General features: G+C 46.5%; 1 protein-coding gene across 5 annotated transcripts in view; it reads right to left on the bottom strand.

The window, feature by feature from the left end:
• Positions 1 to 517: 517 nt before the first annotated feature.
• Positions 518 to 16,121, bottom strand: part of ARHGAP6 (Rho GTPase activating protein 6) — a 474,790-nt gene continuing 459,186 nt past the window's right edge. For all 5 annotated transcript variants that reach the window (XM_035029696.1, XM_035029699.1, XM_035029701.1 and 2 more), the window contains exons 11-13: positions 7,719 to 7,987; positions 4,442 to 4,522; positions 518 to 2,534 (exon numbers count right to left, since the gene is read on the bottom strand). In XM_035029696.1, coding sequence (XP_034885587.1) covers positions 1,837 to 2,534; positions 4,442 to 4,522; positions 7,719 to 7,987 — 1,048 coding nt within the window. In that variant the 3' untranslated portion in view covers positions 518 to 1,836. The remainder of the gene's footprint in view (positions 2,535 to 4,441; positions 4,523 to 7,718; positions 7,988 to 16,121) is intronic.

The raw sequence follows: 16,121 nt of genomic DNA on the forward strand, positions 1-16,121 counted from the left end.
GCTGCGTGTGCGCCTCCAGGAAGAGCCGGAGACCGGCGGGCGAATCCTTCCCGAGTCCCAGCGGGCGGCGGGGGTGCTGGACCCAGTGGCAGAGCCTGAAGACAGCCCGATCACTTGCCCAATAAGAAGCGTTAGACACCACGTCTAGACGTCATTATTTTGGCCCTGAGCCAAAGGAAGCATCTAAGGCCTTTCTAAAGGACAGATGTCCCGTACAGGGACCGTGCTGGGCACCACCTGTCCAGCGGGTCTCCAGCCTGCGGCACAAACACTTCCGCACTGACAACTGAGTTTCGGTTGAGTGACTGACAATCAGCCTTCACTTGCAACAAATAATTAGCATGACTTTCTAAGTGTGTCGGTGGCCCCAAACCATCTGATAGCTTTTACCAGCTCTCGAGCGGTATATGTATAGTATCGCTGCTGTTTATGACACTTGGACTTGTGCAGAGCGAAGTGCGTGTCTGGAACGGAGTGGCGAGTTCATGCATTAGATTTAATGCCCGGAAACAAAGCATTTGTTTAGCTTTTTATTCATCATGGCACGAGACAGAACTTTAAGAAACACCACGGAAAATGTCACTGCCGACATGAAAATTAAGAGTAGCATGTTTCATAAAAAATTCTTCTTCTATAATACACATTCCCTTACGAAGTGGAAAAAAAAAAAAAATCTCGTAAAATACTGAAGCGAATCGCCACCTGCTGGTCAAAAATGGTTTTGCGGTTGAAAAACTTGAAACTACTGAAGTATGTAGTAGGAGCATTTTACGATACACACAAAATTACCGAAGAAAACATGTCCTCGGCCTTTGGCGCGATGTAAGTACAAAGCTGGAGTTTTTGTCCAAACGTGACTTACTTTACAAAGCTTTGCTTATAATTTGGTTAATACTGATTATGGGGCAAAAGGAAAAACTTTTGTTCTGTAATTTGAATACTCTGTTTGGATGCTTAAACGCTTTATAGTTGGATTCCAGTTTGTAGTTTTTGAAAAATACATAAAAATTATACATTATAAATATATATTATATATGGTCTATATAAAATTGAATTTGATCTAAAATGGGAAGGACAACTTCTTAATTATTCTTTCTTTGTCAGGCACGGCCTTTCTCTTGTTCGATTAACTGAATCCTTTCTAAACAGATTCTAAAAATATATTCCATAATGTATCAAATTTAATATCTTCCTTAAAACATATTCAATATGAAAAAGCATTCAGTGACTACGTTTTCTTTTGCATCTCATGACTATATAAAAATATGGCTTGGCATACTCTGTTTTGTTTTGTTAGTGTTTTTCCTAGGCATTGAAGGAAGGGCTGTCCCCAGCTAAAAAGCTATGGCAAAAGCACAGAAACCTGCTTGTGCATATTCTAGAACATTCTATAGAATCTCATTACTCAGTATAAGTGAAGTGATTTTTAAAAATTGTTCCTTCTGTTTCTGTGAATATATCATATACGATTATCATACAGAATCTGTTACAGAATATACAACAGTCAAAACTGAAGTCACATAAATACAGTTAAGCTATATCAAAGCAAGGGTTTTATCTTATACAAAGCCAACGCGAGTAGTTTTTCGGTTGGATATCACCATCCGTTTTTGTGTTCGTTTTCTCCTAAGGCTGGCTATGCAATAGAAGTTTATTATAAATGGCAAGGGTACTAGTGCTCTCTATCTTTAAGTGAGCTGGGTTTCTCTCGTGTTATCTTTTTTTAAAGTGTTAAAGAAGAAAAACCAGTAAGTGTCCAATTGTCCAACACCAACTTTTTCCCCTACGGAGTGAAAGAAGGCTGTCTGGGCCGTGGGGGTGTGCGCTTGGGTGGGCTCATACCAGCGTTTCCGGGAGGGCATCGGGGTTGTCGGTCGATAAGAGCTCCCAGATCTGCCACCGCTCTCTCTGCCAATCCAGCCAGTTGGGGTCACCCAAAGTCTTACTGTTCTGATCGCTGGCGGAAGTGGAGTAGGCGCTGCTCAGTTTTTGCTCAGCGGCTTGCTGCTCTCGCTCGGCTGTTTGGCTTCCCTCTTCCAACGCTGTTCTGGAACCTTCTTCTGGCCTCTGAGGCCTCCACAAGAGCGGCTCTGCTGGCTGGTGGGATGACGCTACAGCTTGCTTCCCGGGACCAGGATACGGAGGCGGAGGCCTCTTGTCACGCTTCTCACTCCCTCGAGGTCTCTGGTGCAAAGGCTTGGCTCTGCTCTGCAGCCAGACCACATCGAGCTCACTCTCAGTGAGGTCTTCGGCGCTGCTCAGAGTCAAATACTGCTCTGACTTCGGTGTGGCCTGCTCACACCTTCTGCCGCCGCCCTGGATGTGGGGCGTGCTGCAGACGCGCGACTCGGGAGGGCAGGCCCTGCACTCCACGATGGTGGCCGTGGTCTGAGTCCTCCGAATGGCCTGTGGGCCACCTTCCAGTTCTGTGGGGCTCCCCTGCCCTCGGGGCCAATTTGGGGACAGGTTCCCTTGAGAAAGGGAGCATGGCCCCGGTCGGAGGGCACTGCTCTCAAAAAGGTCTCCATAGGAACCTGGAAGCCGGAGAGAAGGGCGAGAAATGGAGTTAGTTTGTAGAATCCCTCCTGGGATGTGTCCTGCTATTTCCTTCCCACGGCCACCTTCAAAAATTGAGAAAGCACAGGGCACTCCTCCCGCTGCCTAAAGTAAAACATGTCCTAGGAAAGGAAATGACAAATCACGCTTTGGCTATTGGCACAATTCACGGAGCAGCTCCAGATCCGGATGTCAAACTAGATTCAATAGTCCTTGTCACTAATTTGTTTCAGGAAAGGCCCCTTCCACATGGCTTCTGAACCTGGAAGGTAAAGAAAGTGTTCTCTTCTCGTTCGGTGCGATTTGCAGTCCTGAGGAGACACCAACGATAATGCTTTGATGTCTCCACCATGTCAGTAAAAGGTGTTGGAATAAACGAACTGAACCTAAAATGCCCCATCTCGGGCCAGAAGGTAATGAAGACAGCAGCTGCTGTGTAGACCCCACCGCCACCAGTGTGGGAAGGACTGGCCCCGTCCTCCCACTTATTAAAAAGCAGGCAGGGAAAGAGAAGAAGATCATTTTGCGCAAGAGATATGAGCATTTGAACAGGGACTGAGCAGAGTTGAAATAGCAGAAGGAAATGGAGCAGAACATCTTGGAATAGTTTATCCTTGGGGGAAAAGGTAGTAAAAGCACTTCGTAGGATACAACGCAATGTGGTTACGTAATGGGTCAGTACTAAACTCAGCTGGCTTAGAGGCTGCTCAAGTAAAGATGCACCGAGCTTTAAAAATGGAATATGGGCGGGGGCGCCTCGGTGGCTCAGTCCGTTTAAGCTGCCGACTCTTGATTTCGGCTCAGGTCAGGATCCCAGGGTCGTGAGATCGAGCCCCGCATCAGGTTCCGAGCTTGGCGCGGAGTCTGCTTGGGATTCTCTCTCTCTCTCCCTCCGCCCCTCCCCCTGCTTGCTCTCTCTCTCTAAATATAAATAAATAAAATCTTTAAAAAAATAAAAATAAAAAATAAAAAAATAAAAAACACCAGCTTGGGAAAGTTCAGCTAATTAATAGAGAAACTGGAAAATAATGGTGAGAAAGAAATGCAAATGAAAATAATAAATACAATTTTGTTTTCTTTTTTAAAAGATTTTATTTATTTATTTGAGAGAGAGAGTGTGTGCGCATGAGCAGGGGGAGGGGTAGAGGGAGAGGGAGAAGCAGGCTCCCCGCCGAGCAGGGAGCCCGATGCGGGGCTCGATCCCAGGACCCTGGGATCACGGCCTCAGCAGAAGGCACACACTTAACGACTGAGCCACCCGAGTGCCCTCAATTTAGCAAAAATGCAAACCCAATGATGTGCAGCGCCGGCACCGCATGTTGAAACGCCCCGGACGACTGCACCGAGGTGGGCGGGGAAGGGGCTGTACCTCTGGGTGCTTGGAAAGGTGCATAATATTTGGACCCACTGCCCTATTCTGGATGTGTAACTTGCTTTCCAAAATTTTGTGAATCTATTAATCGTTGAAAATACAAAACAAAAAGTACGTGAAAGAGGTTCCTGACAGCATAACTTATTACAACGATGACAAAAAAAAAAATGGGTTGTAAACTATGAGTATGCACTCTGGAATACTACGTGGCCCTTAACAATAAAAATGGCAAATAAGTGGGAAATGCAAGTTAAACAGATGATACCAAGTTGCACGGACAGAATGACGGTAGCTATGTTTAAAAACCCTTGCAAAGGAAGTGAAATGAAATATAGTGAAAGACTGATGTATTTTGGCAGAAAGGCTAAGTATAGCTTGATCTGGTTTCCCCCCTATTTTCAGCATTTTCCAAATAATGCTTGGCAAGTAGTAATACGACAGTAAGGCAAAAATTAAAGAATACTAAGTTTAAAAGTAAATGCAATAAACGGTCTTGAAAAGATAATATGTCACCTGTCATTCCTGGGTCTTTGGAACCACTTTTTAATGTTGAATGCCAAGTTCCCCAGATATTGAAAGGCTCCTCTGACATATCTAGGAAAAAGTGTATAGAGAAAGGTATGTCACTCACAATGAAAGGTGAAGAGCAAAACTCAAGAAACCAGTATTTTCGTAACAGCGCCACATTCAAGACTGTGGTGGATACAAGACAGAATATGACGCATGCCTGCCTTTCAGGGGCTTATCCCATTTGGGGTTTACAAAAAGGCTTCCTCTCTAATGGTTGTGGTACCCAGAATCAGGCCCCCCAAAGATGCCTGTGCCACGATCCTCGGAACCTGTAAAGAGGTTATGCGCCAAAGGGACTTTACAGGTGTGATGAAATGATTGAGTCTTGAGATGAGAAGATGATCCTGGATTATCTGGGCGGGCCTGATGCAATCACAAGGGTCCTTATAAGGGGGAAGGCGGAAGAGAAGATGCTACATTGTTGGCTTTCAAGGTGGAGGAAGGGCCATGAGCCAAAGAACACAGGCGGCCTCTGGAAGCTAGAAAAGGCAAGGGAAGAGATTGTTCTTTAGAGCCTCCTGAGGGAATGCAGCCCTGCGGACCCATTTTGGATTTCTGAAGTCCCGAACTGTAAGATGATAAATGCATGTGTTGTTTTGTCTTTTTAAAAATTTTATTTATTTATTTGAGAGAGAGAGAGCCTGGGATGTGATCATAATGAGTATTTCTCGAAGCCAAAGTCTACCGGGCGCTTCCCGGTGGCAGCCATTCAAATGCACTCTCTCCTTTAATTCCCAGGAGATGCCCTGAGTCCACTTTAGAGGTGAGGCCAGCGGCGGAAGGAGCAGCTAAGAACTGCACGTGGTTATGGAGCGAGGACTGTCGAGCGCTTCCTACGTGCCAAGTTGCGGGTTGAGGACTTTACATGGATTAGCTGGTTAAGCTCTATGAATGAATACGGCTGTCTTTCCTAGTTTTCATACAAGGAAGAAAGGGGACTCCAAAAAACTCAATCTTTCCCACGAGGTCCTGCAGCTTGAAAGTGGCAGCATGGTTACTGACTCCAAATCAAGCGCTCTTGTCATGGGATACTAACATGACTTGTTTCTTTTCTTTTCTTTTTTTCTTTAAGATTTTATTTATTTATTGGACAGAGAGAGAAAGAGCACAAGCAGGGGGAGCGGCGGGCAGAGGGAGAGGGAGAAGCAGGCTCCCTGCTGAGCAGGATCCCCCGAATGTGGGATTCGATCCCAGGACCCTGAGATCATGACCTGAGCCAAAGGCAGATGCTTCACTGACTGAGCCACCCAGGCGCCCCTAACACGACTTGTTTCTAGTTCCCTCGGGGTGAGGTTATTTCCAGGGAGAAAGTTACGCTTAGGTAGGATTGCTCAGCCGCTGCACCGGTGATATTTGGGGCCGGATCTTTCTCTGTGTGGGGCCGTCCTGTGTGCTGTGGGATGCTGAGTAGCAGCCCTGGGCTTTACTGTCTACACAGCAGTAGCACCCCGTCCTGGGCTGTGACAGCCCCAAACGCCCCCAGACATTGTCAGATGTCTCCCTGGATACAAAATCGAGGACCACAGTGTTAGAGTTGGCCGGGATATCGAATGGACAGAAAGAACAAAGATGTGCTTTAGTCCACCTGCTAATTAGAGCTAATGTGTATCTTAGCCTACCTGCTAAGAAACCACGAAGCAAACACACTGATCCTGGGAAGAAAGAATCAAGCTTTCTTAGTGGTAAGTTGTCTAGTAATCTCTCTTTGAATTTGTATTTAGAGACCCAAATATGCCATGCCTTTCATAATAGCAAAAGTCTCTTCAGACTGCCTTTTTTGTTGCTGTTATTGCAGAGAATATTGCATACAGAAAATGTGTCACTAATTTAAAAGAGCAGAAACTAGAGATCATCTATATGCATCAGAAAGGGAGAAAGGGAATAGTCAGAAATCTATGATACATCGATTTAATGGGAATATATAGTGGCCATGAAGAATGTTAGCAAAATGGAAAATGTCAATGATACGATTTTAAGTAAAATAAGCTGAATTCAAAAGCAGCTATGCTTTGAAAACAAATATATCAAATTAGGGATGCACCTGGACAAGGACTAGAAAAAATAAAGTTTCACATTTTACTTTTTTTAAAGATTCTACTTATTTATCTGAGAGAGAGACAGACAGAGATGGCAAGAAGCGAGCATGAGCAGGGAGGAGAGAGAGAAGCAGGCTCCCGCTGAGCAGGGAGGCCGACGCAGGGCTCCATCCCAGGACCCTGGGATCACGACCTGAGCCGAAGGCAGATGCTTAACTGACTGAGCCACCCAGGCGCCCCAAGTTCCACATTTTAAAAATAAATTTTACGCTTGAGGGGAACATGGGTTACTGTTTTCATTACAATTTTTAAAAATTATTTTTTGACATGAATATTTGTAAAATAAAAATAAATATGCTATGATTTAGAACACCCCCCCCCCGAAAAAAAAAAACCCCATCAAAAAACAGCCCTTTCAGGGTGTCTGTTTGGGTTAAGTGATACATGTAGGATAAGAGAGCAAGAATTTGTACTGTGTCTTCCACTTATTACTCAGAGCGTCCTGCTGAGTCCTGGCACTGAGGAATTACCCTGTGGAGGGAAAGAGCAGAACCAAACATTCAGTGGTCAAATAAATTTGGGAAAAACTGCAAACCACACTCTCCTTTCCATTGTGCGAATTAATGGTGCCCATTAGCACTTTAAAGAGTTTGAGAAATTATACAATAGAGAAACTATTAGCTTGGTTAACCCAGCATTCCCCAAATGTATTTGACCACGGAACCCTTATTTTGCTAAAAAAACATAAAAATAAAAATCTTAAATCTCCCATGGAGACCTCTTTGGAACATGATGTCTCCTTATATAGTGGGTTCAGCTTGTCCTCTTTATAGAAGTAGCAGCAATAATTGGGTGACATGTTAGACTAGCAAAGATGCACCCAAACTCACTGGCCAGGACATATCAAATTCCTCAGATGCTCAGGGGAAGGATCAGCTGGGAACATCAGTGGCTCTCTGGGCATGAGACTGCTTCCCAGATGCCCTGGTCAGCAGGGAGCCTCCGAGACCATGACTGGGCTCGCCCACCACACCTTCCTCTTCCTAGAGCAGGAACTCAGTAAATGTCACAGAATGACAGAAACATGAAACAAGGAAGAGGCGAAGAGACGGTCCAAGGGCCCGCACCATGCCACCTGCAATCAGAGTCACTGATGTGGCCCGCGCCAGCCAGGTTCCAGTTACCTTTGCCAAGCCTTGGTCCAGGAGAACTCTCCCTTGATTTCGACGATGGCAAGTGGCTCACCAGCACATACTGCTCCGGCCCTTTGTAAAGCTTCTCCGAGCCCCCCGGGGCCGCGTCCTCTTGCATAGCCAGCAAGGAGCGCTCAGACAGCACTGGGGAGTTGTTGTCATAAGGGGAGAGGTCTCCGCTGGAGGCCTTGTTGGAGTCGGTGGACGAGTGCCTTCCTCCCACAGAAAAGGAAACTTCCGATCGCAACATGTCAGGGCTTCTGGTGCAAGAAGACAATGGCAAGTGCGTGAGTGTGTTAACACTTAGTGACCAGATTCAAACAATACGACCGTTACACAAAAGACAGGCGGAGAATGCATGGGCACAGGGGCTGAAACGAAAAGACCTTCGGAGCCATGTTCCCAGACTTGTACGGCAATAACGGGAAGGCGTTTCCCCGACATGGCCGGCAGAGGGCAGTGAAACCCCACAGTTGTTACGGAAACTGTCAAGGCGGAGGGAGGAGGGGAAGGATGAAACAGACATGGATCCCTGCATTCTCCGCTGGGCATCGCTGAAATGCCTGTCGCGTTAATCCCGTCTCCACTGGGAAAGTCAAGTCTGAGGCTCCCTATCTTTTAAGTAAGGCAAAACTGGTGGATAACTCTTTTACGTTCCTCAATATCCTGATTTTAAAATAAGTCACATAAAACTACGACTGAAACTTTACAAGAAGTTCATTATGGCTTTATGGGTAACGTCTCTTCCCCCTGCCCAAATACTTGATGTGAGTAAATCCATCTTGCCTGTGATGACGACTCTGGATGATGGTGGTGATGATGCTTCTGGTGGGAATAACAGTCTCACGTACAGAGGCCAACGAGACAAATATATGACCATCACTAGCGTTCACTGTATTTTAATACTCTAGTGCTTTCACAGAGTAATATAAAACAGGCTAATTAGCATATGCAGTATGTTTTCTATGTGCATGAGTTGTCACAGCAACAGAAATAGCAGTGAAAATGCGAGAGGAACAGGAAAATGAGAACGTCAGCAACATGAAACGAGTGTTGGAAGTCTTACCTGGGAACATCTGCATTTTCTACCTTCCTCAGAACAGTGGCCCTGACATCTTAAAGGGAAACGATCACAGAGTGATTAAAAGTTCCAGAACCTATTTCTGTCTCTCCCCCACAACCCTGCTTCATTTCTCTATTACTAGTCTTTGCTTTCTTCTGCTTTCATTCTTCAAAACAAATCCTCTGGGATCTTAAAGAAGGTAAACACATGCCTGAGCAATCTTTTCCTAACTAGCTGGTTGTGTGCACACAGCACGGAGGACGGGGGACGCGCACTCACAGGGGACCTAGCTTAGTCTCGGGTTTCCAGCGCGCGTTAGCGTCCAGGAGAAAAGCATTTCAGCATCTGTGACATGCCTCGCCTGTTACTGACGCAGCCAGGGGCTCGAGCACTTTTTGCTGAGGCAATTTCTTACCCACGTGGAATAAACAAGTCCTTTCCTTGTCTCCTCTTTAAACCGATGACAGACAATCTTATGGGAAAAGAGCCAGAGAACCACCATGAGGATGATTTTCCAGAGACGTTAGGCCTCCAGTGAATGAAGGAAAACTCAAAAGAACTTATTATTTCTGCTGGAAGGGGGGGGGAGGGAGGAAACTAACCTCCATATCTAATTCAAGGGGGGAAGTCCCCCTAATTCTAGCAGAGGGAAACACAAAGCAAAACACATGGACACTTGTCTGTCATGACTTTGACTCCAGTTGAGGAAGCTATACTACGAAAATAAGAAAAACTGAATGTGTTGAACAGGTTGCTCAGCTTAAAATCAGGGTTCGGGCCAGGGCTAGAAATTCTATGACTGGGCCCATTTCCGTTGTTCTCCCCGTTTAGTTAATGGGTTTCCCCAGTCATTAATGAAAATGTCTCTGTCTACCCAGCAAGAATAAGTCATGGTGTTATATCCATAACAGCGGGGCCAGAAAGCCTTCCTTTATGGGATGTTTTAAAGAGAGCCAAGTCAATTCATTAGCCAAAACAAAATAGCCATCAGGGCTACGAATGCTTTTTTGCTCCCTCCCATTGGGAGGAGAATGTCGGAAAGGTATTTTCACTCACGGAGACCCCAATTACTGTCTCGTGTCTTGTTCATCTGTCTTGAAGAACAGAGAGAATACGTTCAGCAAAACGTGACAAGTTGCAGATTCAGCCGACAGGTGCGTAAAGAAAGGTATCCTGCGGGAGAACTGCATCGCGTCTCAGCACTGGGAACATCTATCTGGGTTTCTGCCGAGCAAGTCGGTGATTCCCCCCCTCCAGTGGACGCGTGCATCGCGTCACAAATAACATAGGTCTCTCTGCTAAGGCTGCGAAAGGCTCCCGGGCGCGGGGCTCTGCTCGGGGGCTCGGGGCTCGGGATGCAGGAAGCCTGTGGGCGCCGCTTGCGCTCCCGCCCCAACCTCATCCTACCTTCTGGCTCGCTCTTCCCCCTGCTTTCCTTTCCCTCGCCTCGCCTCTCAAATTGCTCACTACGACATTGTTCCACTTACATATTTCTGTCAGCTGCTTCAATACCCTCTCTTTCAGGACTGGTGTACAGACAGGGAAAGCGCACGCACAGGAATTATTGGGGGCACGGAAAAGTCTTCATGAGAACATTTAGTGTGCTTAACCCAAACAGAATCAAACAAAGAACAATCACAACAGTCACAAAAATCACCGAAGCTGCCACGCGATCTTCCTTCCATTCTCATGGCTGTGATTGGCTCTGGTGGAGAAGAGGCGACAGAGGAGGAGGTGGAGGGCCGCTGTCCCTCTCCTCCGTGCTTTGGGGAACATGGCCGGGGGAACTTGCTGGAAATGCAAATTCTCCAGCTCCATTCTGGGCCTATTGACGGGACTGGCTATAACATGTGGGGCCCCCAGGGGAAAAACTATTAAGAATTTCAAGGTGGTCACAGCAGATCATCAAGCCAAACGTGGGCTCCTTCTCTGTGGAGGTCCTGCGCAGCCGCCCGGGTCACAGACCACGAGGCTGGCTTTGCCCGTTGAAAGGGCATCTGGGAGCAGGGCTAGCAAACTGTGTTTTAAAAAGCCCTCCAGGTAAGTGTGCTTCGCGGGCAAGTTTGAGAACCCCCACGCCGAAGCTACCTTCCCTCCCTCATCCATAGACAGGACAGCAGGCTGAGGCTCCCAGGGAGCCAAACTGGGAAGGAAACACAGACAGTGGCCCAAACCTCAGCACTGGCTGACAGAGGGGGTAAGCGTGCTGGTCCTGACCTTGACGTGGCTGGGGCCAAAGCTGAATAGAAGGTGTGCCCATCCCAGCCAGCTCCGGTCAGCCGGACCCAGATAACTGACTGTAGTTTGGTTGTGGGTCAGAACGCATTAAGGGGACAGGGAGCAGGAGAGGTCGACCTGCCTTTCTCTGCTCTCCTGGCTCATTCTCCTAAGTCAAGCCACCGAAGTGACGACATCTGGGGCACCAACCAGGGGAGAACCTGGAGGAGGTGGCTAAAGCTAATCCCTGAAGGTAGAGGCAGAGGCCTGTCTCCCAGTCGACACAGGCCACGAACCTCCTCAGGGTGGCTGGGCTCACAGCCAGGAACACGAGCAGACGGGGCTGTCCAAGGAGAGGTGATGCCTTCCTTTCCCAGCCACCCAGCACAGCTTAGTGACCGAAGAGGCTATGGTTTGCGACCCCATGGCAAGCCGCTTGTGAAGTGCACGTCGTCTTACCCTTGGACATTGTGCCTTTCTAGCAGCCGGGGCAGTGGGGCTCGAGACCCTTCTCAAATTTATTTGATAAATAGTATGCAGTCTTACTGCTACGTGCTATACTCGGAGTCGATGGCCCTCGTAAATGCTTGAGCTATTTCCTAGCTGTCATTTCATCTTCCCAGCCGAGGTCGGTAAGGCGGTGGCCACATTTGCCTAAGAACCCACGTCCGGAAACTGAGCTTTCCACACGAGAGCCTGCCAGTTAGTCAACGAAACCAAACTATTTTATTCACTTCTCAGGACTCTCACTGACAACGTAGGCAGTTCCAAGGTTAAAAAAAAAAAAAAAAATGGGTGGCATGCCATGGCTTTATCATTAAATCTACTGGAAACAAAACCAGAACCCCTACTTTGGGTATCACTGAAAGATGAGACGAGCGGCCACCACCGCCTTCACTAACATTCGCCTCGAGGACGATTCAACTCTAGGCAGACCATTTTCAGTTCAGTGCTGCAAGTCAAGGCAATAAAAGATTTGTATTTCTTTATAGAAAATATTGAACCGGGGACTCACTAGATGACGAATAGTCTGCAAGCAGGTAGTGGGCTCTCTCTGTCTTGGGATTTAGTGGATGGAGGCTGGGAATGGTAAGTGGCTAGCTAACCAGTTGGCATGGGCTTGCCTCCACGAATGGAGGGCTTTTCTCCACGAGACCTGACAACCCCAGGACCATGCACGGCAGGCGCGGCCAGTCTCAGCTAACCAACCAAGCATGAGATGGACATGGAGAGAGCACATCACTTTCTCACCCTTCGGTGATCCCTCCAGGTCAGGGGGTTAAGATGCCACTGGCAGGGTACTGTGGGCGGGCCTGCCCTGCAGCTGGAGGCACAGAACTTGTTCTGCGGATAAATGGAAAACTCTGGTTCAATCCACGGATGTGGCAGCCCAGCCCCTTGCCGAGCTACCCCAGTGAGAAACATCCTTGGAGACGGCAAGCTTGTGTTGGCTTCATCCTTGGCTTAATCGTTCAGCTGAGAGACCTCAGTCTGTTGGAACCCAAAGCACATAACCATCTCCGACACGATTCAGTGCCCGGGGAGGGGAGTCCAGCGCCACAACAACTCTGGATTTAGGGAGGATTTTCACAGGAATCATGCTCAGTTCTGCAAAGCAGCCCTTACGCAGACAAAGGCACCCCCCTCGAAAGAGAAGCTGACAATGGAGCCAAACTCCCCACGAGGAGATGAGGCTGGCACCCTGGACATTAAGACTTACCCAGGGCTTTGGTGAAATTTCTCCCCTCCCTTTTAGCTCTTATGGATTCCCTCCTAATAGCCGTGGCACGTGAAGGCATTTAGGACAGGGGGAGAGAAAACGATGCTGGCTTTATTCTCTCTCCTTTTTTTTTTTACAGTATGCCTGATAAAACATCTTCGAGTTAATATATTCCAAGTTTGTAAAGAAGGTGTGGATCATAAAGGCGCTGGAAGAAAGAGGTGATGTGATAAATTCTCCCTCCATTTTGAATTGGCTTTTCATAGAAGGCGCATTCAGACTTTTTGGAATTTTTCATTAGGGAATTCCCTATTCCACATACATTTTCCCTAAAATTGTCTGGCTGAAAAGGCTTTCTCGAACAGCGTGTGGGGGGGGGGGGGGGGGGGGGGGGGGGGCGGGTGTTAATTCTTCATTAATTTCCAAGATGCTGGAACAGAATGACAGCTGAGGCCAGAGTTACTGCCAGTCAGTAGGATTCATTACTGTTATACTACACCGATAAAGTCCGATTTCTTATCTCTGAAAATTTCCTGAGAACTTTCTTGACTTTACAAATCCTAGTGAAAGGAAAACTGAAATTATAGTCCATCTTGTAATGCTCCATGGTTTTGTGGAAGAAGACATTTTCAGTGACAGTCTCTGAAAGATTAAAATAAATTATCTACCTGATATTTATTGGATAATTTAAATGTGATGCCTTGAAATTATGAGAAAGCCTAACGCTCCTCCATCATGAAGAAGGTGGATTTTTTTTATTCACTGGGAGGAGAATCCAGTTCAATAAAACAATTACTTTTCAGTTCTGAAATGCTATCCTTTGAGATGACTATGAGGCTCCTTCCACAGTTTTGATTGGCTGGTCACCAGTTTTGCTACATTGGGGGGCAATTTCAGTAAAAACTTTGTGAAGGCCATGAACAGAATTAAATACAATGAAATTTAAAAACGTACACCTATAGATTTGGTTCATCCGTACTGGCTTTCTCCCCAAGTGCAGTTAAATCTATTTGGATTGTATTTCCAGAATACAGGAAGGAAAATGCTCTACTTAGCCTTGTATAGCACATGGGTATACCATATGGGTAGACAAGGCTTTATGTAACTTTTAATGGTTAGGTTTTTTTCCCCCAGAACATTAAAGCAGTTGAAAAACACTGAAAAATTGAAAGGCTGGCACATTAGAATTTACAACATTATATTAGGTTTAAATGCTTCATTTGTGTCCACACAGAATTGTATTATTTAGTTCAGGCTAACTTAATTAAAACTTACTTAGGGTTGTCACTTGGTCAGGAGAAATTGTCAAACACAGCAGTTCTCTTGGTTGAAAAATAAGATAAGCAAAGCAGTACATTTCCCAAGCATCACTGATGGGTTTGTCTCCATGGAGGGCAGCCTATACATTTTGCCTTTGGCTTCAGGCTCCAGTATGGCTTGGCATGGTACTAGTCTTCTAAATTTTTTAAAATATTTTCTTCAGCATAGATTTTTGGTGTCAACTTTGAGTTTTAAAAATATGCCATGTTGATGTTGTTCAGTTTGATGCCTGAGTGTTTGGCACACCCTTCACTTTGGCACCTACGTGAGCGCCTCACTCTCCTCGCCCTACCCCCAGCCCTGCTACTGGCGGGACCTTGCTCTGTTGCAAATACCCGCGCTCAACATGCCTTGTCCTTTTCGATTTGCCTTGCACTCTCATCCCCTATCTCCTTACATCCCTAAATCAAAGGAGGGGGATCTATTTTGAGTGTTTGTGAAGAAAAGAGCATATAACTCTAATAAATACTCCAGACAAGCAATGAAAAAACTGGAAGTCTTGCATTGTTAGTAATATAAATCTCTTCTAATCTCCCTTTGGTATTCCGTTTTGGTTGAAGCCAAAAATGTCAGTGGACAAGCACAAGAAAAAATAACGAATCCTCCTTTCACCGCCCCAATTCTGTAGTCGCACAAGAGAAAAACTCAAATGAAAATAAAACCTTAAATTCCCAAATATCACGAAATGTTTGCTCTTTCCAAATGGGAATTATCATAAATATGTTCTTGTTCTTGGTTCTACACCCTTTCGAAAACTCACGTTTCCATTCCCAATTCAATCTTGTGCCATTGCCACGTGCGACACGGGAACTGAACGCTTTATCTCGGTATGTACACTGATGGCAAAGAACAGAAGCTTCAGGAACAAAACCCAAAGGGTCGGAGGAGAATCACAAGGAAAATCAACCATGCATCACTGCACTCAGGCCTGCGTTTCAGGAGCTCCCGCTGCTTCCCGCTCGGCGGGTGTCCCCATAGTCCTTACTTCTCTTACTCCTACTCTCCACCTTGTAGCTGAGTCTTCACTCACTCAAGACTTCAAAACAAGAAATCTGTCCATGCCCACTGTGCCACGGCTCGCCCAGGCCTCTGCCTCACTTCCTGCAAACGTGCGATTGCCTCCCATCCTCCCCGGTTCTCCCCGGGCTGGTCGCCTTCCCACATCTGTGTCTTTCTGCCTGTGTCTCTCTGTTCTAGAATCGAAGCCACCCTCCTGCTGCCAAGGGGATCAGGCCTGTACAGGTGGGCTTTGCCTTTAGACACCGCCACGGTTTAAGGTGGACGGTTCTCTCTTGTGTCATATTGCCTTCATAGGTTACTCTCTCGCAGTGGATAGAAAGGTAGAAAGTAGCGACACCAAAGTCTTTGGTAAGTGGTTGTAAATGAACAAAATGGCGCAGTTCGAAGTAACATGATCGTAATCACTAACATTCGTTAAGCATTTATTAGAAACCAGATACTATTCTCACAGCATAACAATTCTGTAAAGTTGGTGCTGCTTTTTAATCTCTGGTTTGCAGGTGAGGGAACTGAGACAGAGAGGGATGAATCTATTTACCCAAGACCACAGCTCGAATAGCAGTGGAAAAGGAATTCCAACTCAGGTCATCTGGCTCTGGATCCGAACGACAACCCCTTCATCGTGCCCACAGCCAGCGGACACAGTTACTATTCTGTCCAGGCCCTGCGTCAAGCTTCCCAAATGTCTAGACCTGTTGACCCCTCTCCAGTCTTCAAAGTTCACTGCAGATCCTTGCTCTTCTCAGAAGCCACCCCCGAGACTACAGGTCACACCTCTTTCTCGTCTCCAAATTCCAAGTGGATTTATGGTCTGGGGTGTTGGTTTCCTCCCTTTGTCAATACAAAGACCACTTTTTAATGTCAAGAATCACCCACCTCAAATATAGTAGTTGGTGATGGCAAATCTGTAGTATCTAATGTGCTGGATCTAAGCCAGAGGTTCTTGCTGGGCCTGCTCCATTGACTCACAGGGGGAGATTTAAGAAATCCTAATGTCCAGACTGTACCCTAAAACAACTGAACACGATCTCTAGGGGTGGCACATAGGCATAGT

The sequence above is a fragment of the Mirounga leonina genome, unplaced genomic scaffold (assembly GCF_011800145.1).
Source record: "Mirounga leonina isolate KUSES-001 unplaced genomic scaffold, KU_Mleo_1.0 Mir_268, whole genome shotgun sequence".
NCBI classification, from domain to species: Eukaryota; Metazoa; Chordata; class Mammalia; order Carnivora; family Phocidae; genus Mirounga; species Mirounga leonina.